Here is a 22961-nt window from a genome sequence, read left to right as displayed (position 1 = left end):
ACAAGGTAGGTAAGTTTTTTATGTTAACTTCTCTTCCAGATAGGTTCAAAGTTGTCACTACGGAATTCCAAGAAGATGGGAGGCTATTAAGAATGGTGGAGACCTGAATTTTATCAGGAATAGGGTTCCCAGTGGCTGCCAATTCTTTAGCAATCACATTCATTTTACTAACATGATCTACTACAGAATCCTCTTCTCTCATTTCACAGCCATAATATTTTTCAATTAACAATTGAACATAGGTTTCAATTATTTTTCTATATGTTTCTTTAGTGGCTTCAAACATGTCTTTAGCATTATTGTGTTCTTCAAACACAACTTCTATGTCAGGCTCCATAAAGGTTAATAAACAATTTATTGCCTTCCTATTATCCCTTTCCCATTTTTGATATTCACGAATTACAGTCAAAGAATCATCATCAACAAGTTTAGGAGGAATAGGTTTATCTAAAACATAATCAACATTTTCTTCACCAAGTATCCTTCTAATCCTATGTTTCCAGAGAGCAAAATTGGTGTCATTCAGTTTCTCAGTTTTACTGAGTTCTTGGGATAAGGCAGTAACATACATGATTCAAAAAAATAGCAACAGTATTCTAGATATAAATAAAGCAAATGGAATATCAGTGTTGACTGTATTTTACGAGACTGTCATTCAATTTCAAAGGCCAAAAATAAATAAATAAAATAAATGCAAATGGAATACTTAGTTGTTCATGCAAAATATATTAATTTCTCTAACTCCCACCGCTCCTTTTTAACTCAACAGTAGCATTGGTATTCGAAAATATGCTTCAATCCGATTTGAAATATCCTCAAACTTCAGATTTGGGAACTCAATTGACAGACAATGATGGTTGAGGGGAGCTCTTACTCGTAACCCTTCTACTGACGAGAGAGAGAGGTCGTCGCTGCTCTTTGAAGGTCGCGAGTTCGATCTAGATCTTGTAGATGGATCCAAAAAAAAAATAAGAAAAAGAGGATGAAGCTTTAGTAGTTCTTCGAGCAGCAGGTTCGCTTGAGAAAATTTGGAATAAGAGTCTGCCGCCAAAAAAATGTCACTGAAGCGAATAGGTGCTTTGGAGGTTGTAGTAGCGCAGGATCGAAGCCGAGGGTTTTGTTGTCTCGGACTTGTCGTAGCCGCTGGAGATGGGCAGTCGAACAGGGGATTCAGTCACCTAGTGATATTTTCGAATAGGGTTTTTGAAGACGAAACCCTCGTTGTCGTTATGTCCTTGCCTTGAAGATTGCGCAGACGGGAGGAAACAAGCTGATGGGAGAGTGCACAGATGGGAGCAACGAGCAGAGGGGCTGAGAAGTAGAGAGGAAACCCTCGAAGTGGGTTTTGTTTTCTCTCTCCTCTCCTTCGGATCTTAAAAGACGAGATACGATTTGGTGAGGTGCGCCTATGCTTTGAACACTATACCAATCGAACCTTGCTCTGATACCAATGTTGATCCAAGTGCGTGTAGAATCGAATGGCTGAAGTCTTTGGCGGTTTTACCTGCATTCAAAGAGAATGAGAGCAGCTTCACAGTATCGGACCCGAGACACGAACCTATCAAACAATATGTGAGAGAGAGTAGCTTAATCTGATTAGAGCTAAGGCTGAGAGGATAATTTTCCTTTCTCAGTAAAGGGATTTTCTCATTGTGTTGAAGCACTTGGGAGAGATCTCTTAAATAGTTGCTCCTCCAACGTTAAGTTCCTTGACATTAGGAACAACAGTTACCAGAATAACCAATTGAGATAAGCATTAGAATTTATGCTCCACCAGATTTGAGACAAGTGTCTCAACTGGAACAAGGATCTAACCACTTGGTCACCCAGTCTACACTAGGTCAAATGGATATCCATTGACCCAATAAGAGCTGGAATATGGATCCAAATTATCCAACAACGTTGGTATCTCCATGCATGAAAATGTTTTCAAATAAGCAATCAAATAAATTTGTTTTTATAGAAAATAAATAAATAGCAATTATTTAAAATGAATGATTGTGTGTGAGAGTGTTGCATGGAGATGACCATCAACTATCAACCATCAACATGTGGCTTGTCACATGGCCATTGGATATTCCAACATGTTGAGGACTAAACGAGGGCCTATGGCCACTCCACCATCAGTTCACTCAACTTGTATGAATCAGAGTTTGAATAAGCTAACTTGTCTTCTAGTGTAAATTGGATCCTCTCTCTTTCAAGTTGCCTCATCAAATACTCGTCAGTCATGGATGCGAAGAAAGTTGCCCACTGCAATTTAATTTCTTCTTAATGCATCCGCTAGCTAATGACACATGTTCAGCATCTTTTAATATTTTACAATTAAAGGGTAAATTACAATGACTCCCCTGTACTATGGGGTGAATGGCAAATACCCTTTTCATTTGCGACGAAGACCACACTGAACTTTCACTTTTCAACAAATACCCCCTCCATTAGAGTTCTGTCAATGTTGAAAAAGATTTTCATTCAGCTGTTTAAAATTTTTAAATCCCCAAGCTACCCTTTTCTTATTTATTTGAATGATTTATGATTCAATTCGGTTTCTAAATATAACATTGAAGCCCTCTTGGTTGCTCCAATAGATCCTTATAGGTTTCTAGCTAGATTGAATAATCACATGAAATGGTAGAGGTTTCCTTTTGATAGAAAAAAACTTATGGCTTTGTTTGGTTTTTCTTGATGTATTGGAGAAAGGAATAGATAATTTTTATATCTTAAGGTGAAGCAGGCATTTGTGTGAGTGAAATGAATCAAGATTAAAAAAACGTTTTTCTAGGCCAATGAAATTATTCTTGTTATTTTAGCTGGTTCTCTTTGAAGAAAATGGAGGTTACTTTTGGTTAAATAGGGTTTAAGAGAAAAGGGAAAGAAAAAGAAAATAAGTAAAGTTTAGGTGGCAATTTTGATAATTTAATGCATTCTGTCATTTAACTAAACAGTCAAGGGAATATTTGTCACAAATGAAATTTCAGGGGGCTATTTATCACTATCCCCATAGTACAAGGGGTTTTTTGTAATTTACCCTTAAAAAACAGAACTTAAATTTAAAATATTATTAGCCTCTACTCAGTAACTTATAATGCTATATTGTTTTTCTAGAAGCAAGATAGCATTCAATGTTTACAAACATTTTCTGTTGTAGAATTTTACCTTGTTCCCATTTGTTATAGAAACAAATTAGAAAGAAAAAAAATCTTATTTATTTGACCTTAAATTTATTTTCACATTTCACAATTCTTATTTTTAATGTTCATAGTTCAAACAAGATGATCCCACATTAAATGGTGGTTCAAATCAGACTAATTAGGCAACCAATTGATGAACCAGAAATCAGTCCTGATCAAGGTCAGAATGCACATCAACTGTTAGATTGGACTCTGAGTTTGACAGAAGACTTTGTTTCTTGGTCGTGGTTAGGTTTCACTCCTAATAAATCTGAAATGGGCCATTCTTTGATGCAAGATCATCGTTTTGGTAGGTATGAGGAAATATTGATAGAAAGGGGGTTTTTTATCCCAGAAGTTGGGTGTAATTGATCCAAAGAGAGCAAAGGCTTCAGTGGTCTTATTCATGAGGTCTCTTCTTGGAGAAAACACAGAAACCTCTGAAAATAGTATTTCCTATATAATTGGTCTAAAATGAGATGAGAGCATAAGAAATCCAATCATCTCGTGGTTTCAATAGATACAAAGGAAGTTTCTGGAATCAAGGATCAAGAAAATTGAAATGAATCACATGGTTAAAACAACCCACGATTCTTGATAACTAACTAACTGATCTCGTGGTTTCAATAGATACAATAGGAAGTTTCTGGAAAGAAGAATCAAGAAAATTGAAATGAATCACATGGTTAAAAGTTAAAACAACTCACGGTTCTTGATAACTAACAGAGGACGCTAATTCCATATTGTAATGTGCCCCCTCAAGTTGGAGCTAATATGGGGTTTGAAATGCTCAACTTGGATATCAATGCAGTAAACTGATCTTCCCAAGAGCTTTGATGAAAATGTCTTCTGGCTGAAGTGTAATCGGTAAATGAGTAGCAGTAATAATTCTAGATTGAAGATGATGTCTAATGAATTGGCAATCGATTTCGATGTGCTTAATGCATTCATGGAAAACCGGGCTGGCAGATATATGTAAAGAAGCTTTGTTGTCACTATAGAGTTCTATGGGTTGAGGGTGATGGAGGCCCAAGTCACTAAAGAACAGATGAAACCATAGTAGTTCACTGGTAGCTGCTGCCATAGAATGATATTTTGCTTTTCTGAGGATCGAGATACAGTGAACTCCTTCCTTGACTTCCATGAAAGTGGCGAGTGGCCAAGAGTGGTGAAATAGCCAGTAGTAGAGCATTGCATAAATAGACAAACAACCCAATCAGAAAAACAATAGGCCCTTAGGATTAAATCACTATTTGTGGAAAGAATAATCCCTTGACTTCCATGAAAGTGGAGTGACCAAGAGTGGTGAAATAGCCAGTAGTAGAGCATCGTGTAAATAGACAACCAACCCAATCAGAATGACATTAGGCCCTTAGGACTAAATCACTAAGTTGAGCTAAAATTAAATTTCGAAGAAAAATGAAAAAGACATGTTGGCCGACTTACCTACGTGGCTCAGGTTGACCTGAATAAGCATATACTCAGCTAAGAAATTATCTATTTGAAAATGCCAATGCACGAAGCATTGCACTTCAAGTCGTAGATCCTCATTGAACTCTACACTAAACTTCCAGCAATCCTTTCGCCATATGGTATCCATGTTCCATCTGGTCCAATGAGAAAGGAAGAAGTATATATTCTTCCAATCTTTGATCTTAGAGGGAAAGCCATCTATCAGGTTGTAGCCATGGCAGAAGGGAAGATAAAAACAATAGGGCACGTGGGGGACCTTCTTCATAGTATATAGCCTGGAGAAGATATCTAAGTCTAAAGGAAAATTAAGGTGATGACACATGGAGATCAGCCCTATAAGTGTCTGAACTACGTACTATGAACACAACAAAATGAAAGTGCCGCAGGAATAAAGAGGTGCAAGGGAAAATGAAGTCTGACGATTAGTGCCTCCTTAAAAACACAGACCTCACCTCGGCTGTGAGTCCATGGGAAGTGATCTGGGTCGGGTTGGATACAATCGAACTCATTAGGTATTTGGCATACGGTATATAACTCCACTATGTGTTTGTTAGTCAGCTTGGATTGACTGGATGGGGTTTCCTCCTCTTGGGCATCCACCTCCACCTTTGGCTAAGACGTCGAGGTCTCGGCCTGAGAACCCTCCTGGTCTCATGATGACACCTCCCCTCTCACCAATATAAAATTCAATGTCCTACCCTCAGAAGGACCAAAAGACATTGCTACAAAGGAAGTGACTCACTAGTTGTTGGGGAATAGAAAGTCAACGTCGGTGACAAACAGACCTTGACAGGCGAACGAAGACGATTCTCCAATAGAGCTCTTCTCTAACTAGTCACTCTTTCCCTTGGTGAAAGCCTCAAAATAGTGTGAGTGGGACCTCGGTGGGGACCCCTTATTTATAGTCTATTGGGAAGAAGAATCAATGACTAAGGCACGCTACTAGCGAATCAACGACTAAGAAGGCAGCACCTTGCGTGGACTATTTGAATTTTGAGCTTTGCGTGCCCATCTAGCACGCCCCTTTTAAAATTTTAAAATTTGAATTTTTCGTGGTCTTGTCTATTCTCGAACCAGATCAAGTGGGCAAGCTAAGCAACTCACAAACCAGCCGAACCAATTACCATATTGAGAGTTACTCCCTTCGCCAAGTTGACATTGATTCGTGAGTGGGGGCAACTGATGAAGGGAAATTTGGTCCTCCGAATTGCATCACGACACATGGCTTCCAAGTGACACCTTGACATTGAGTAAGTGGACCACCTCGGAAGGTTGGCTAGTAGTTCCTTTCCAAGGCCGACCTAAGGCACCTAGGCCTGACTAACCTGAAGGACCTCCGAGCAAGGAGCAACCTACCTTAGAGACCACCAAGCTAGAAAGGTACTATTGGCGACATACAAGGCACACTCGCTGACTTGTCACATCAATCCATTTCCAAAACGAGTTCTCCAAAATATTAATGTGTTGATAGTTAGGCCGACTTACCTACATTACACACATTAGACTCGACCCGATGGACCTTAGCTCTCTATGTAGATTACGTAACTGACACCATTACTCTCTTGCGACTTAACAAAAATGGCTCTATGAAAGTTAGGGACACGTTACAGGAGGTCTCCAACCACTCACACCTCTATAAAGGTCGCATTTCCACTTCAAGAGGTACGCACAATTACTCTCTCACACTCTCTAATCTATTAAAAATCTTTAAGTACTCTTCATTCACTTAAGCATTGGAGTGCCCACCCCAGGTAAAAGCAACCTGGGCACTCTAACTTTCTCTCTTGCAGAATCACATAGCTCGGCCAGACTTAGTTTAACCAAACTCAGCCCGGCCACCGATAGAATAAACTTCCAATTCGTCATCCAAGTCATCTACCATGTGAGAGCCGCTAGATCGTGCACCATCTGTGGGAGGGGTAAGGTAGGGGTGAGGAATGGTCTCTATGAAAGATAGAGAAGGGTCTCGTGGATAGGGAAGTGAGGATCTTTGGGTTGAGGATGCAGGAAATGGGGATAACTTAGTGTACTAGGTAACAGATTGCTTGGTATCAGATGACCTCTGATACGAGGAGAATCCCTATTTATGGATGGGATCCCAAGATCCTAAAAGGTAGGAGGTGAAGATATTCGCTTCGTATCGGGGAAGGGAATATTTGATTCGCTATCAACTATTGGATGTGCTACTAGGGTATCGCCACATGTTTCATGAGGATCTTCTCAAGGATTGGCTTTCCTTATTCTCGAGATCCCCCATTACTCATGTGTGCTACTACTTGGCAATGGTGATGTCACCGTTCGGTGGCTGGTACTTCATCGATTCCACATGGCAGCTTGCAAGGTTCTTTGTTGTCATGGGTCCGTGTGCGTCCGAGCACACGCAAGCCTCGCCATGGGCTCCGCCTACTGTTCCTTCTAATCCGTCATCAAGAGTGGGCTTGCGAGTTGTGAATTCATCACATGTTGTAGCGAGTGTAGCTTTATCACACGTTCAGGTGAACTTGGGTCCTTTGGACAGGTCCTTGTGGGGGTTTCTTTAGGTCCAAGCACTAACTGGGCTTAGTGGACCGCAGGTTTATCCCAGTTTTGCTTTGTGTATTGCGAGTTCATTGCAGAGGTGATATTGTGTCGCAAGTTCATTGCAGCATGGGGGTCAGTTGCAAGCTACTCGCATATGCTTCTATGGTGTTAATCCTGATGTCTGAGTGTTCTTTAAGGGTCAGTTGAGTGTGCTCACTTAACCTTCCTAACTGCTGCCCAGTTGGGCTTCCTTGTATGGCGTGGGACCCAATCATTGATCTACACATCAGCCACATGGGTTCGGCCCAACCTTTGTTACAAGGCCTGACCGAATACACTGTTATGGACAGTGCACCCCCTGAAACCCATCAAATGGGCTCTATGGGCCCAACACTTACCCTAAGTGGTCCCTGGGCCAAGCCACCTTGTAACACCCAGGGACTATGGGCAGATGCAAGATTAGCCCATCAGGTATTATCCTCAATGGTCTTACACTTAACCTCTCAGCCCATAATGATCATACATTGCCCGACAAGAGAGGACCTCTCCCTCGGCTGCAAGGAACAGTGTTGCACTCTCTACTTATATGGATCCCGAGAATTAAAACCTTTTAGAAACCATAATATATATACTTTTATATCTCATATAAAATATACTTTGCAAAACAAATCTCAACGATTGAAATCGGCTGCCGGCAGTCTTGGTTTCCATCAGTGAGAGTGCATCCCCGATCATTACCTTTGTCCGACAAAGGGGCTGATCCTGTCACTATGATCACCCACTCAGATGAATTCTCAGACTGTCCCAACATACCCAGGTTTTGACCCCCGCTAAGGATCTCACTGATTGGTACATCAAAGACAGCCCAATCCGACACCCAATGCAATATCATAATCGAGTCTAGGGGTCGAGTGTAACATTCCAGTTTTTCCCATTAATCTCCAAGGTCTAGGGCAATACTGGAAATCTGATCCAATTCAAAGATTCAATTTATTCTACACTGTATGTGCCTAGGGTCTCACCCTGGCAGCTGAGACAGGCCACCCCAACCGACTTGGTGGCACCACAGTGTCAGCCTTATCAGGATAGGTCTCCCTAGACTGACCCACCAGCTGTGAACATTCTAAACTAACACGAGTCTCATTAAGTGTCTAGTTTAAGAGTATTACACAGAAACATACCAAGGGAACATGAATCAAATATGCACTTTTATTCATTTACAATAAACTCATAAAGTGCATCATTCTGATTGAAGCTAAGGGCATACAAAACTGTATAACAGCCGGTGGATGAAGAAGTTCGTTCACGAGTTGGGACATTGGTTCTTGGATGAAACACCTCTCCTATAAATAGGTGAGACCCCCATTCATTAGGACACAACTTAATGTTGCATTACACTACCATGCACAACACCCACCAGACACCTTGGCATATGGAGCTAAGGGTGTTAATGGACTAATTTGGGATTGAACCCAATCCAGTTCAAAATCAATTTGGAAGGAATGGATAGACCAATGACACATATTGGATTGGACCAATCTGGTCCAAAATATTTATTAGATTGGATTGGACTTAGTCCATATTGAGTTGGATTAAGCCAATATCTAGTCCGTTGGTATAAGATAAGAATATAGGTGTCAATGGACCAGGTTTGGTTGAAACCAATCTAAATTAAAATGAATTTGAACAGATTGAATAGTTTAGACATTGTCTTAGATAGTCCAAAATGGTCCAAAATATTCATTGAATTGGATTGGACCTGGTCCATTTGTAATGGACTCACATTGGATTAGATCGGATTGGACCAAATCCAATCGAATTAACACCCCTACATGGAGCTCTCCAGCTCTCCTTACGAGTTCTCCAGCTCATCACATGGAACTCTCTAGCTCATCACATGGAGCTCTCCAACTCTCCTTATGATTTCTCCAATTTTCCACATGATCTCTCCATCTTTCCACATGACTCTTCATCTTCCCACACGAGCTTTCACCTTACCTCACTAAGATCTCTGGCTCACCTTGTCTTTCCTTGGCATTACTGACTTGACCGTCAGCGTCCACGCCCTTGGGATATCACTCGAGGCCTCTGACGTCTCTTTTGGTTGTAAGTCTTTCTTAGCAACTGAGGTGATACCATATACCAACAACTTCTCATATTCGACCTTATGGCCAATTTTAAGGTCAACAGATTTAAAACACAAATAAAATGGTGTTCTAGTTATCTATTCTTCAACCTCTCAAATCGTTTTCATTATCTGGATGCAAATTCAAATATCTGTAGATGTATGAAGAAGCAAGTTAAGTTGCTAATGATGCAGTTGAGAGCATTAGAATAATGGCCTCTTTCTGTGTAGCAAAGGGTGTTGCAGTTCTACAAAACAGAATGTGAAGGCTCGATGAAGTCAAGGATAAGGAAGGGTTTAGTAAGAGGGATTGAGTCCAAGCTCTCCTTTTTCTTGCTATTTTGTGTTTATTCAGTGAGAGTTCCATGTTTTCTGTGAGATCATTCAGATTTGATGTCCATTATATATAGAATGAGGATCTAAGTCTATCATCTGTTGGGTGAAGTTCATAACAATGTTTTAAAAACTAATCCGGAGGTCGAACCATTTTTGCTCTAGGTCACGGGTCACCGTTCCAACTGGCTGGGTCGAACAATTTAGAGTATGCCACACCAGTGCATATATGTAATATAATATATATATATGTATGTATGTATAAATATGTTTTAGATGTGTTAAATGTGTTACATGTATAAACAGTCTATCATCTATTGGCTCCCATTTGAAGCCAAAAATGGGTTTTTTTTCGTGAAAATAGTGGGGCAAGGCACCTATGACTCCTTGGGATGCATAGATCTCGAAAAGTTGCCCAAATTAAACAAAAAAGAATCATCTCAATCGGACATCGGAGTGCAAAGATATGCCCTTCAAAAGTTTGTATGCATTCGATCTACAACCCTTGACCCGGTTACTGGGCCGAATGGGTCAAAGGTCAAACCGATAAGGTCAAATGATTCTTCACCAAGTCTATGGTTTTTGACCGTCTGGCACGTCTTGATTGAATTGGACACAAAATCCTGACCAGATGATGATTTGAATGGTTCGACCAGCTGAATCAACCGTGGGTTGAAAACATTGGTTCATAGCCTTAGATGAAAAAGGTAAGGGCATTTTTTTAACTGCAAACTGGAACTAGACAGGCTGAATTTTCTACTATTCTTATCTGTTAAAACATTCAATAATTAATGCATTAATGGAATATAAACAAACTTTATATATGTGTTGGGATTTAGTCAAAGTCTCTCTATACAAATAGAGATCACATAGTCTCATTAATCATGTATCTAGAAGAGCAAAGACTTTGCATGCGTTTATGGCACCAAGATAGGCCTTATATGTGATCGCCTTGTTGGACAACTCTGTTTAGAGGTCTAGGGAGGCTTCTATTTGATGGTAGTTTGTAGTCATTTTATTTTGTTATAATGCTTAAAAGAAAATCAAAATGCATCATCAGAATTGGAATAAGAAGGTTAAAGAAAAATCCTAGTTGATTATAGATTGTAAGCAAATTCCTAGAAAGACCACCTGAACATTCAAATTCTAACAAAGACCCCCTCTCCATTAAGTTGGGTGATGGAGGAAGCTAATTTAACAAAATACCGACCTGAGAAACTTCTATAAAATGAATATTGCAACAAAAAAAGACCAAAACAAGAGATTAACGAATAGTTAATCAATGAATATTCCTACAAGACCATTTTGTGTAGGCCTCCCCTGTTCCTTGGTAATAATTCTAAGCTCTAAAGAAATTGTCAATTTTCTCATAAAAGATAAGAAAGATCAATATAGAAATTAACGAATAGTTAATCATCAAAGGTTAACTTGGTTCTACTGTTTGGTTAGGATTGAAAAAGGAAAGCAGTAGACAGAATACATCACGCGCGTGATTCATAAATTTCACAGCCTTGACTGTCCATAAACAAGAGATCTGAATGAATTAATACAAAAATTAATTTATTTGTTGTTAGTTGATGTGGGTTGGAACATACATCACGTAATTGTCAGGTTGTAATAATTAGAGTGCTGCTGACCTACACCTGCTGCAGATGAAGTAAAGTGACTACATACGTACCAGAGGTAGAAGAAGGAAGTCTGATGTTGTGGATAAAAGTAAAACAGAGATAGTGATGCGCCATGGCTTCTCCGTTTTGGAGTGATGTGAGGAATGTGAAAGTTGAGAAGTAATACAGTTTCCAATCACTTAATAATTAAAATTCTCTCAGTACGTCATCAGCACCATCATTGTATTTTCACATCTGGGACATGAGATATCTTAGGCCAATCTTTACCCTTACCGTTGCGCATCTTTTCTTTAACTTGGGACATTTTTGAATCCGTAGAATCTGTAGCTCTGTCAGACGCCGCATACCTTGAGGTAGTGATGATAGATTAGGACAATCTTCAATATGAAGTTCCCGAAGGGATTTGAGGTCTCCAAGCTCCTCTGGAAATGCAACCAATTTGGGCATATCATCGATCTTCAAAACTTGCAGGGCTGTAAGACCTCCGATGCCCTCCAACGAATGAAAGTTTCGACAAGACTTAATTTGTAGCTCCTCAAGATCGGCGAGGTATTGCTTCACTGCTTGAGGATGCAATGATGTCAATTGATCACAAAATGAAATATGTAAAATTCGGATAGAAGTCAAGCCTTCCATCGCCTCCCAAGGAAAAGACTCTAGGTCTGAGCACCAGCTAATTTCCAAGGATGTGGTGGTTACATGAGTAGTGGGAAGGAAGTGTTGAAAAGAAGAAGAAGAGGATGATGAGTTTGTAGTTGATGATGATGATGATGTCAACATTAATGGGATGGGGATGGGGATGGGGGTTTTATCCTTTTTCTTCTTCTTCAGAATTAACTCCAATGCCTTGGCATCAGTAAGAAAAAATTCCACTCTTTCACGTGCCGGCCAACCCCAAGGAATACTTTCCAATTTAGGACAACCCCTTATGCAAAAGTCATAGGGAAGGTGAGGGAACAGTACTACTGATAATGAGTTATGTGGCTCTTCTTCTTCATCTTCTACTACCACTACTTGCTGATCAGCATCTAATATTTCCATTATTATTGACCAACTCTCCAAATTAGGCATGTACTCGAGTCTGAGTAGCCTCAAGGATGGGAAGAATCCTTCTCCTTTTCTCAATTTAAAACTAATATTCTTGAGGGCTTCCAACCATTTTAGCTCAAGGACCTTAAGGGAAGGGAGTGGACCTGAGAAATCTAGAGATTCGCATCTTGTACAATTCTTTAACACAATTCTCACTAGATTTGGGAGCAACGAGGATTTAATCATCCAAGAAGCAAATTTCATCCCTCCATACCTTTTTAGCTTCAAGTTCTTTAGATTTGGATGTGGATGCAGTCCTTCCAACGCATCATCATCATTATCCCCTTCCCCTCCATATTTTAATGTCAAGGATCGAAGGTGTGGCTTCTCCTTCAAGTTTGCTTCCTTGCCATCTCTCACTTGTTCAACTCCCCTCATAGTTAAATCGCCGCTTAGCTGCTGGTTCAGACCATGCAACAGCTTAATATGCTCACCACATAACCCCAATCCCTTGATTCTCCTAAGTCTTGTCAGTAATCCCAAAATGTCAACTGGCAAATTTTCAAGTGAACAGGAAGCAAGACCTAGAGTGTGCAAATTCTCTAGTTTTGTAATAGAAGCAGGGAGTGCTTTGATTCCCTCGTTCCCAGAGAGGTCAACATGTCTTAGGCTCTTCATATTTCCACTATCTTTGGGCAAATTTTCAATACCACAAGCTGTAAGTTTCATGGTCTGCAAATTTTGGAGCTTAGTAATTGATGTAGGGAGTGTCTCAATATGCGTATTATAAGAGAGGTCAAGGTACCTTAAGTGCTTCAATTCACCTATGCTACTTATTTGCAAGCTCTCAATACTTCTATTATGTAAGTCTAACACACGTAAGCAAGCACAGCTCATTGTTCTTTCAATTGGCAATGCCCTGTCACCAAAATATACATAGGGAAAGAGTAGAAGAGTCCGCACCTTTTTAGCAAGTTTTAATTCTGACCAGAATTCAATGCCTTTATTTCTTTTATATCCTCCACTGTCAAGAAGTGCCACGTGTCGAACTCCTTTCGGAACAGTTATAGTAGGTGGTCGAGTCACCTCTCCATACCTGGCCCTCTCTATCCGAAAACACTCGACCCCTGCGACTGATTGAGCAAGGTCATGCACGAGGTCGTGCATTTTGCAACTTACTATGTTTCCCTCTTCATCTTCTTTTGCTTCCTGAAACATGCATCTCCACAGTAGATCGTTGAAATACTCCTCACCTATTTCCTCCACCCTCCTCCTCTGAAAACAGTCGACCCCTTCGTAAGATCCAATGAACCCCTGTGCCATCCATAATTGGAAGAGGGTCTCCTTTTCTATTTCATGATCTTTGGGAAATATTGAGCAATAGGCGAAGCATTGCTTCAATTTTGACGGCAAATGGTCATAGCTTAGCCTCAGTACTCTTACAATTCTATCTCCTTCGTCATCATCATCACCATCACCAAGTGGGGATTCTTCTTCTATTCTCCAAATTTCATTATTTTTCACATACAACCACTCGCTTTCTTGGGTTTTAAAGCGCATCAAACTCCCTAGTGATTTTGCTGCTAGTGGTACTCCTTTGCACTTTTTGACGATTTCCTTTCCAATCTCCACCAGCTTTGGGTCTGGTTCATGTCCTTGCTCAAATGCACGTTGCTTGAACAACTCCCAACATTCTTCTTCATTCAACCCCTCCAAATGGTATGCTTCGATACCAACTGTCCCCATGATTTTTGCCACCTTTTTGCTACGTGTTGTCACTAGGATTTTACTTCCCACACAACCACCCATTAACAATTCTTTCAGCTTATTCCACTTCTCTGCTTTATCGTTCCACACGTCGTCCAGCACCAGTAGATATCTCCTCCCGTCCACAGCTTTTCGAAGCATAGCCTGTAATTGTTCCATTTCTTTTTTGGAACAATCTATATCTGACGAGTTGGCACATCTTATAATTTTTTGTGTTAGCAATTTCACATCAAATTCATCGGACACGCACACTCACATTCTCAGTTGGAAGTGCTCTGCCACACTCTGGTCGTTGTAGACCAATTGGGCAAGTGTGGTCTTCCCCAGTCCCCCAATTCCAACTATGGGAATGATGGCCACATTCTGATCAGCTGGATGATGATGATGATGAACACCATCACCACCACCCAAGTTGGAGTCGGGGGGTCCCTTTAATAAAAGCTCTACAATCTTCCTTTTATCTTGGTCTCGTCCAATAACATTGGATTCTTGTACGAAGGAGTGGGTTTCCTCCCTCTTTATCTTGGCAAATGGCCTAGTATCATATGACCTCTCCACTAACTTCAACCCGGGTATTTGGCACTCAAACCCATCAAGCCTCTCTGTGATATTTTGTATCCTATGGGCCATCTTAGAGCTAAAGACTGGAACAGAAAAACAGCAGCTTGAACATACCTTCTTCCCCATAGATATAAAGCTTCTGCTACGACCAGCATGGATTTCCACCTGCCGTAGCAAAAGTCGGGTTGCAAACTCGTCCACCACGTCATCTGCATCATAAACAGCATCCTTGAGCCTTGTCACCCATTGTTTCACAACCTTGTTCTTGGCTTGCTTCTCCTCTGCATCCAGAAGCACAATTTTGATTGCTGTGACCTTGTCTTGTAGCTTTCCAATATCATTTTGGACATTCAGTGCCAGCCTAATCTCTTTAATTGCTTCGGATGCCAAGCTCTCCAGTATCTTCCCAACCATCTCAAAAAGCGCACCTTCTGCCATCCTTTGCTTGCCAAAGAGAAAACAGACTAAAGCTTGCGGTCACAACGTTCCACTCACTGATCAGAATATAACAAAAACAACTTACCAGGGGGAGTGAGTTGGGTTTCTATTGTGGTGTGGCCTGAGTCTGATCTTATCCATTGCTTTTATGTGTACCCAAATTTTTGGCTAAAATTAATATGCCAATAATAACATCTTTCTGGGATGGTACAAGTCAAGAAGACACAGGCCAGTTGTAGACTTAATTATGGTTCATTCAACCAAACCCATGTGCAAAGGCAATAATGTAAAGAAGCACTTGGAATAGAATAATAAACTCAGAGACTTGACCAAGTCAGCATTCACCTCCACCTCACCTTGGAGAGCTGGATAAGATGACGACGCTGCCGACAGTTTTAGCATCTTTGAATTTTCCACAAACACAGCATTCCAAGAGGACTTTGTGGCCTCTGATTTGGTCTCTAGTCTTTATTAGGTTAGAAGCTAGAACCAATCCAAATTAAAATAAATTTGAACATATTGAACAGTCCAAAATATTGAATAGGACCAGTCTAAAATGGTCCAAAATATCATTGAATTTAGATTTGATCTGTTCCATTTGTAATGGGCTGACATTGGACTTGATTGGATTCGACCAAATCCAGTCCAATTGACTCCCCTACTTGCACTCATCCACAATTTCTCAGTACGTATTCCCACTTATTTCTACACACCAATACACCACTGCATCAACACTTTGGAGCACCAGTCTCCTAAGTTCCGGTATTAGAGATGTAATGCAGGCTGCCATGCCGAAACTGTAGGCGGTGCCGGCATGAGCCCTCACGGGCCATGGGCTAGTACGACCTGTGGGCCACAAACCCTTGGCCCAGCCCAAGACGGAGGTTTGTGCCGTATTAGGCACGGCCTGTTTTACACCTTTATTGGTATTGATTGATTGACAATAAGAGTAACATTTTCTTAGTGTATGGTTTGAATCAAATACTAATTTAAGATTGGGCTAGACCAGATTATAAGCTGTGATAACGCGTGCATAAATAGCAACAACGCGTGCATAAATAGCAGCAACAACTCCAACTCATCACATGAAACTCTCTAGCTCATCACATGGAGCACTCCAACTCTCCTTATGATCTCTCCAATTTTCCACATGATCTCTCCAGCTTTCCACACGAGCTTTCACCTTACCTCACTAAGATCTCTGGCTCACCTTATCTTTCCTTGGCATTACTGACTTAACTGTCAGCATCCACGCCCTTGGGATATCTCCCGAGGCCTCTGACGTCTCTTTTGGTTGTAGATCTTTCTTAACAGCTAAGGTGACACCATATTCCAACAACTTCTCAGTTTCGACCTTATGGCCAATTTTAAGGTCAACAGATTTAAAACACAAATAAAATGGTGTTCTAGTTATCTATTCTTCAACCTCTCAAATCATTTTCGTTATCAGGATGCAAATTCAAATATCTGTAGATGTATGAAGAAGCAAGTTAAGTTGCTAATGATGCAGTTGAGAGCATTAGAATAATGGCTTCTTTCTATGTAGCAAAGAAGGTGTTGTAGCTCTACAAAAAAGAATGTGAAGGCTCGATGAAGTCAAGGATAAGGAAGGGTTTAGTTAGAGGGATTGAGTCCAAGCTCTCCTTTTTCTTGCTATTTTGTGTTTATTCAATGAGTTCCATGTTTTCTGTGAGATCATTCAGATTTGATGTCCATTATATATAGAATGAGGATCTAAGTCTATCATTTGTTGGGTGAAGTTCATAACAATGTTTTAAAAACTAATCCAGAGGTCGAACCATTTTTGCCTCTAGGTCATGGGTCACCGTTTCAACCAGTTGGGTCAAACAATTTAGAGTATGCCACGTCAGTGCATATATGTATTAAGTATTATCGGCTCCCATTTGAAACCAAAAATGGGTTTTTGCACGAAAATAGTGGGGCAAGGCAACAATGGATACAGGGATGCATAGATCTCGAATAGTTGCCCAAATCAAACAAAAAAGAATCACCCCAATTGAACATCGGAGTGCAAATGTATGACTTCCAAAAATTTGTATGCATTCAGTCTATAACCCACGACCTGGTCATCGGGCCAAATAGGTCAACGGTCAAACCGATCAGGTCAAATGATTCTTCACCAAGCTTATGGTTTTTTACCGTCTGACACGTCTTGACTGAATTGAACCCAAAATCCTGACCAGATGATGATTTGAAGGATTCAACCGGCTGAATCAACGGTGGGTTAAAAACATTAGTTCATAGCCTTAGATGAAAAAGGTAAGGACATTTTTTTAACCGCAAACTGGAACTAGACAGACTGAATTTTCTACCATTCATATCTGTTAAAACATTCAATAATTAATGCATTAATGGAATATAAACAAACTTTATATATGTGTTTGGGATTTAGTCAAAGTCTCACTATACAAATAGAGATCACATAGTCTCATTAATTATGTATCTAGAAGAGCAAAGACTTTGCATGCGTTTATGACACCAAGATAGGCCTTATATGTGATTGCCTTGTTGGACAACTCTGTTTAGAGGTCTAGGGAGGCTTCTATTTGATGGTAGTTTGTAGTCATTTTATTTTGTTATAATGCTTAAAAGAAAAAAAAAAAAAAACGAAAGTCAAAATGCATCATCAGAATTGGAATAAGAAGGTTAAACAAAAATCCTAATTGATTATACATTGTAAGCAAATTCCTACATAGACCACCTGAACATTCAAATTCTAACAAAGACCCCCTTTCCATTAAGTTGGGTGATGGAGGAAGTTAATTTAACAAAACACCGACCTGAGAAACTTCTAACGGAGGGGATTGATAAAAATTCATCTTATGGGGCATTGTTGATGCATGTTATTCAGGATATGCATAGAGGATTGTATTCCATGTTTAACACAATATTGGTTACCAAACAACAATGGTTTCATGTTGATGTCAATTGGATTTAAAACTAATTAAAATGCAAGACCATTGTCTGTAGGCCTCCCCTGTTCCTTGGAAATAATTCTAAGGTCTAAAGAAATTGTCAATTTTCTCATAAAAGACAAGAAAGAATATAGAAATTAACGAATAGTTAATCAATGTTTAACTTGGTGTTACTGTTTGGCTAGGATCGAAAAGAATATAGAAATACAAAAATTAATTTATTTGTTGTTAGTTGATATGGAAGGAATAAACTTGTTTAACTGGGTAAAGGTGTCTACAATTGAACCCTAACAGGTGTTGACCACAAATAGTGGGTTGGAACGTACATCACGTAATTGTCAGGTTGTAATAATAAGAGTGCTGCTGACCTACACCTGCTGATGAACACTAAAAAAAATGAAGATAAAGATAACAATGTTAACAAAAAGAAGCACAACGAAATAGTTTGGTTGTGAAGATGAAATAAAGTGACTCGTACGTACCGGAGGAAGAAGAAGTCAGTCTGATGTTGTGGATAAAAGTAAAGTGACTACGCACTCTCAGTAGGTCATCAGCACCATCATTATATTTCCACATCTGGGACATGAGATATCTTAGGCCAATCTTTACCCGTACCGGTTGCGCATCTTTTCTTTAACTTAGGACATTTTTGAATCCGTAGAATCTGTAGCTCTGTCAGACGCCGCATACCTTGAGGTAGTGATGATAGATCAGGACAATCTTCAATATGAAGTTCCCGAAGGGATTTTATGTCTCCAAGCTCCTCTGGAAATGCAACCAATTTGGGCATATCGTCGATCTTCAAAACTTGCAGGGCTGTAAGACCTCCTATGCCCTCCAACGAATGAAAGTTGGCACAATGCTCGATTAGTAGCTCCCGTAGTACTGTTTTTGGATGCTTCATTTCTTGAGGTAGAGATGTCAATTTGGGACAGTCATCAATATAAAGCTCTTCAAGCAATTCGACGTCTCCAAGCTCCTCTGGCAGCTCCACCAATTGGTGCAGATCCCTAATCGTCAAAACTTTTAGGGCAGAAAGACCTCCGATGCCCTTCAACGAATGAAAGTTTGGACAATACTCAATTTTCAACTCTTTAAGATCGGCCAGGTATTGCTTCACTGCTTGAGGATGCAATGATGTCAATTGATTACAATATGAAATATGTAAAATTCGGATAGAAGTCAAGCCTTCCATCGCCTCCGAAGGAAAAGACTCTAAGTCTTGGCAGCCGTCAATTGTCAATGATGTGGTGGTTACAGTAGTGGGAAGGCGAAAAGAAGAAGAAGAAGAAGAGGATGAGTTTGTAGTTGATGATGACGATGATGTCAACATTAATGGGATGGGGATGGGGATGGGGGTTTTATCCTCCTTCTTCTTCTTTTTCAGAATTAACTCCAATGGCTTGGCATCAATCCAAGATAATTCCACTCTTTCACGTGCCGGCAAACCCCAAGGAATACTTTCCAATTTAGGACAATCCTCTATGATCCAGCGATTGGGAAGGTGAGGGAACAGTACTACTGATAATGAGTTATGTGACTCTTCTTCTTCTTCCTCTTCTTCTACTACCACTACTTGCTGATCAGTATCTAATATTTCCATTATTATTGACCAACTCTCCAATTTAGGCATGTACACGAGGAAGAGTTCCTTCAAGGATGGGAAGAATCCATCTCCTTTCCTCAATTTACTTGTAATACTCTTGAGGGCAGACAACAATTCTAGCTTAAGGACCTCAAGGGAAGGGAGCGGACCTGAGAAGTCTAGAGATTCGCATCTTGTACAATTCTTTAACTCAATTCTCACTAGATTTGGGAGCAACGAGGATTTAATCATCCAAGAAGCAAATTTCATCCCTCCATACCCTTTTAGCGTCAACTCCTTCAGATTTGGATGTGGCTCCAGTCCTTCCAACGCATCATCATCATTATCCCCTTTTCCTAGATATAATAAAGTCAAGGATCGAAGGTGTGGCTTCTCCTTCAAGTTTGCTTCCTTGCCATCTCTCACTTGTTCAACTTCCCTAATAATTAAATGGCCGCTTAGCTGCTGGTTCAGCCCATGTAACTGCTTAATATGCTCACCACATAACCCCAATCCCTTGATTCTCCTAATGTCAACTGGCAAATTTTCAAGTGAACAGTAAGCAAGACCTAGAGTGTGCAAATTCTCTAGTTTTGTAATAGAAGCAGGGAGTGCTTTGATTCCGTCGTTCCCAGAGAGGTCAACATGTCTTAGGCTCTTCATATTTCCAATATCTTTGGGCAAATTTTCAAGACCAAAACAATTTATAAGTTTCATGGTCTGCAAATTTTGGAGCTTAGTAATTGATGTAGGGAGTGTCTCAATATGCGGATTATTAGAGAGGTCAAGGTACCTTAAGTGCTTCAATTCACCTATGCTACTTATTTGCAAGCTGTTATTACTTGTATCGTGTAAGTCTAACACACGTAAGCAAGCACAGCAATTCACTATTCTTTCAATTGGCAATGCCCTGCCACCATAACAAAAATAATGGGGCAAGCGTAGAAGAGTCCGCACCTTATTAGCAAGTTTCAATTGTGGCCAGAATTCAATGCCGTTAGTACTATTATATCTTCCATGGCCAAGAAGCGCCACGTGTCGAACTCCTTTAGGAATAGTTATCGTAGGTGGTGGAGCTCCCTTCTCTATCGGAAAACACTCGACCCCTGCGACTGATTGAGCAAGGTCATGCACGAGGTCGTGCATTTTGCAACTTACTATGTTTCCCTCTTCATCTTCTTTTGCTTCCTGAAACATGCATCTCCACAGTAGATCGTTGAAATACTCCTCACCTATTTCCTCCACCCTCCTCCTCTCACTACTACTACTACTCCCTTGATCATGAGGCGGTTGCGATTGAATGAACCCCTGTGCCATCCATAATTGGATGAGGGTCTCCTTTTCTATTTCATGATCCTTGGGAAATATTGCGCAATAGGCAAAGCACTGCTTCAATTTGGACGGCAAATAATCATAGCTTAGCCTCAGTGAAGGTAAGATTTTGTTACCTTTAGCTCCACCATCGATTGCTTCCTTTTCTATTCTCCATATTTCATTATCTTTCACGAACAACCACTCACTTTCTTTGCGTTTAAGCCGCATCAAACTTCCCAGTGTTCTTGCTGCCAGTGGTACTCCTCTGCACTTCCTGACGATCTCCCTTCCAATCTCCACAAGCTTTGGATGCCTTTGCTCCTCTCCCGCCTGAAATGCCCGTCGCCTGAACAACTCCCAGCATTCATCGTCGCTTAACCCCTGCAAACGATATGTTTCAACTGAGCCCATGATTGTTGCCACCTTTTGGATACGGGTTGTCACTAAGATTTTACTACCCAAGGAACCACCCATCAGCAAGTTTTTAAGATAATCCCACTTCTCTTGGTCTTCATTCCACACGTCGTCCAGCACCAGTAGATATCTCCTCCCGTCCACAGCTTTTCGAAGGCTAGCCTGTAATTGTTCCATTTCTTTGTTGGAACAATCTATATCTGAAGGGTTGGCACATCTTATAATTTTTTGTGTTAGCAATTTCACATCAAATTCATCAGACACGCACACCCACATTCTTAGGTGAAAGTGATCTGCCACACTCTGGTCGTTGTAGGCCAATTGGGCAAGTGTGGTCTTCCCCAATCCCCCAATTCCAACTATGGGAATGATGGCCACATTCTGATCAGCTGGATAATGATGATGATGATGAACACCATCATCACCACCCAAGTTGGAGTCGGGGGGTCCCTTTAATAAAATCTCTACAATCTTCTTTTTATCTTCTTCTCGCCCGATAACAGTCGATTCACGTATGAAGGAGTGGGTTTCCTTCCTCTCTATGTTTGCAATTGGCCTGGTATCATGTAACCTCTCTCTAAAATGGAATCTGGACATATCTGATGCAATCACTTCAAGATTCTTGCTCATCTCTTTTATTCTATGACCCATCTTATGGCGGAATGCAAGAGGATTTGAACGAGAAAAGAAGTTTTTTACCTCCTTTCTTCTGCTGCCATGGATCTCCACTTGCCTTCGCAAAGCTTCAGTTTCAAATTCATCTACCACGTCATCTGCATCATAAACAGCGTCCTTGAGCCTTCTCAGCCAATCTTTCACGGCATCGTTGTTGGCTTGCTGTTCCTCTGCATCCAGAAGCACAACTTTGATCGCTGATAGTTTGTTTTTGAGCTTTTCAACATCATTTCCGACATTTGATGGCAGACCAATCTCTTGAATAGCTTGGGAAGCCAAGTTCGCCACTATGTTTCCAACAAAGTCAAAAAGCACAGCTTCTGCCATATTTTGCCAAAGAGAAAACAGACTAAAGCAAGCGGTCACAACGTTCCACTCACTGATCAGAGCATACAACAAAAACACCTTACCAGGGGGAGTGAGTTGGGTTTTTATTGTGGCGTGGCCTGAGTCTGATCTTATCCATTGCTTTTATGTGTACCCAAATTTTTGGCTAACGGAGAAGTACAAAGACACACGACGCAGAATTCTGAATTCCAGCCCTCCTATAAACCACATCCTGCCCATGAATTTGGCATCAATTCACGGTCAGGATGCATTCCCCCATACTTTGGTGCTAGAGAATTCTGATCTGGGCTGATTGATACTTCTCCCAAATTAATATGCCAATAATAACATCTTTCTGGGATGGTACAAGTCAAGAAGACACGGAAAATGATTCTCCAGTTGTGGACTTAATCATGGTTCATTCAACCAAACCCATGTGCAAGGGCAAAAATTTAAAGAATCACTTGGAATAGAACAATAAACTCAAAGACTTGGACTAAGTCAGCATTCACCTCCACCTCACCTTGGAGAGCTGGATAAGATGATGATGCTGCCGATAGTTCCAGCATCTTTGAATTTTCCACAAACACATCATTCGGGAGGACTTTGTGGCCTCCGATTTTGTCTCTAGTCTTTATTACATAAGTCTAAGGCACATATTACAAT

The 22961-nt window shown here is 40.5% G+C and overlaps 2 protein-coding genes across 5 annotated transcripts in view; both read right to left on the bottom strand.

Moving 5' to 3' along the window:
• The window catches only part of LOC148872550 (putative disease resistance protein RGA4), a 30434-nt gene extending 8026 nt beyond the window's left edge, over positions 1 to 22408 (bottom strand). The window contains exons 1-2 of one of the 4 annotated variants that reach the window (XM_088972278.1): positions 18463 to 22408; positions 503 to 1504 (exon numbers count right to left, since the gene is read on the bottom strand). In XM_088972278.1, coding sequence (XP_088828404.1) covers positions 18543 to 22295 — 3753 coding nt within the window. In that variant the 5' untranslated portion in view covers positions 22296 to 22408 and the 3' untranslated portion in view covers positions 503 to 1504; positions 18463 to 18542. Of the gene's footprint in view, positions 1 to 502; positions 1505 to 18109 lie in introns of those variants that run through there. The other 3 variants (XM_088972277.1, XM_088972280.1, XM_088972279.1) reach the window with 3 other exon arrangements.
• On the bottom strand, positions 11090 to 14726 carry LOC148872551 (putative disease resistance protein RGA3). Its single transcript, XM_088972281.1, has one exon. It carries the CDS (start codon positions 14202 to 14204, stop codon positions 11478 to 11480), a length of 2727 nt encoding a protein of 908 aa, XP_088828407.1. The 5' UTR covers positions 14205 to 14726; the 3' UTR covers positions 11090 to 11477.
• Positions 22409 to 22961: the final 553 nt, after the last annotated feature.

This window comes from Nelumbo lutea, chromosome 2 (genome assembly GCF_056320005.1).
Source record: "Nelumbo lutea isolate HS-2025 chromosome 2, American lotus-T2T, whole genome shotgun sequence".
In the NCBI taxonomy this organism is placed as follows: Eukaryota; Viridiplantae; Streptophyta; class Magnoliopsida; order Proteales; family Nelumbonaceae; genus Nelumbo; species Nelumbo lutea.
This window is presented reverse-complemented; position numbering and strand designations above follow the sequence as displayed.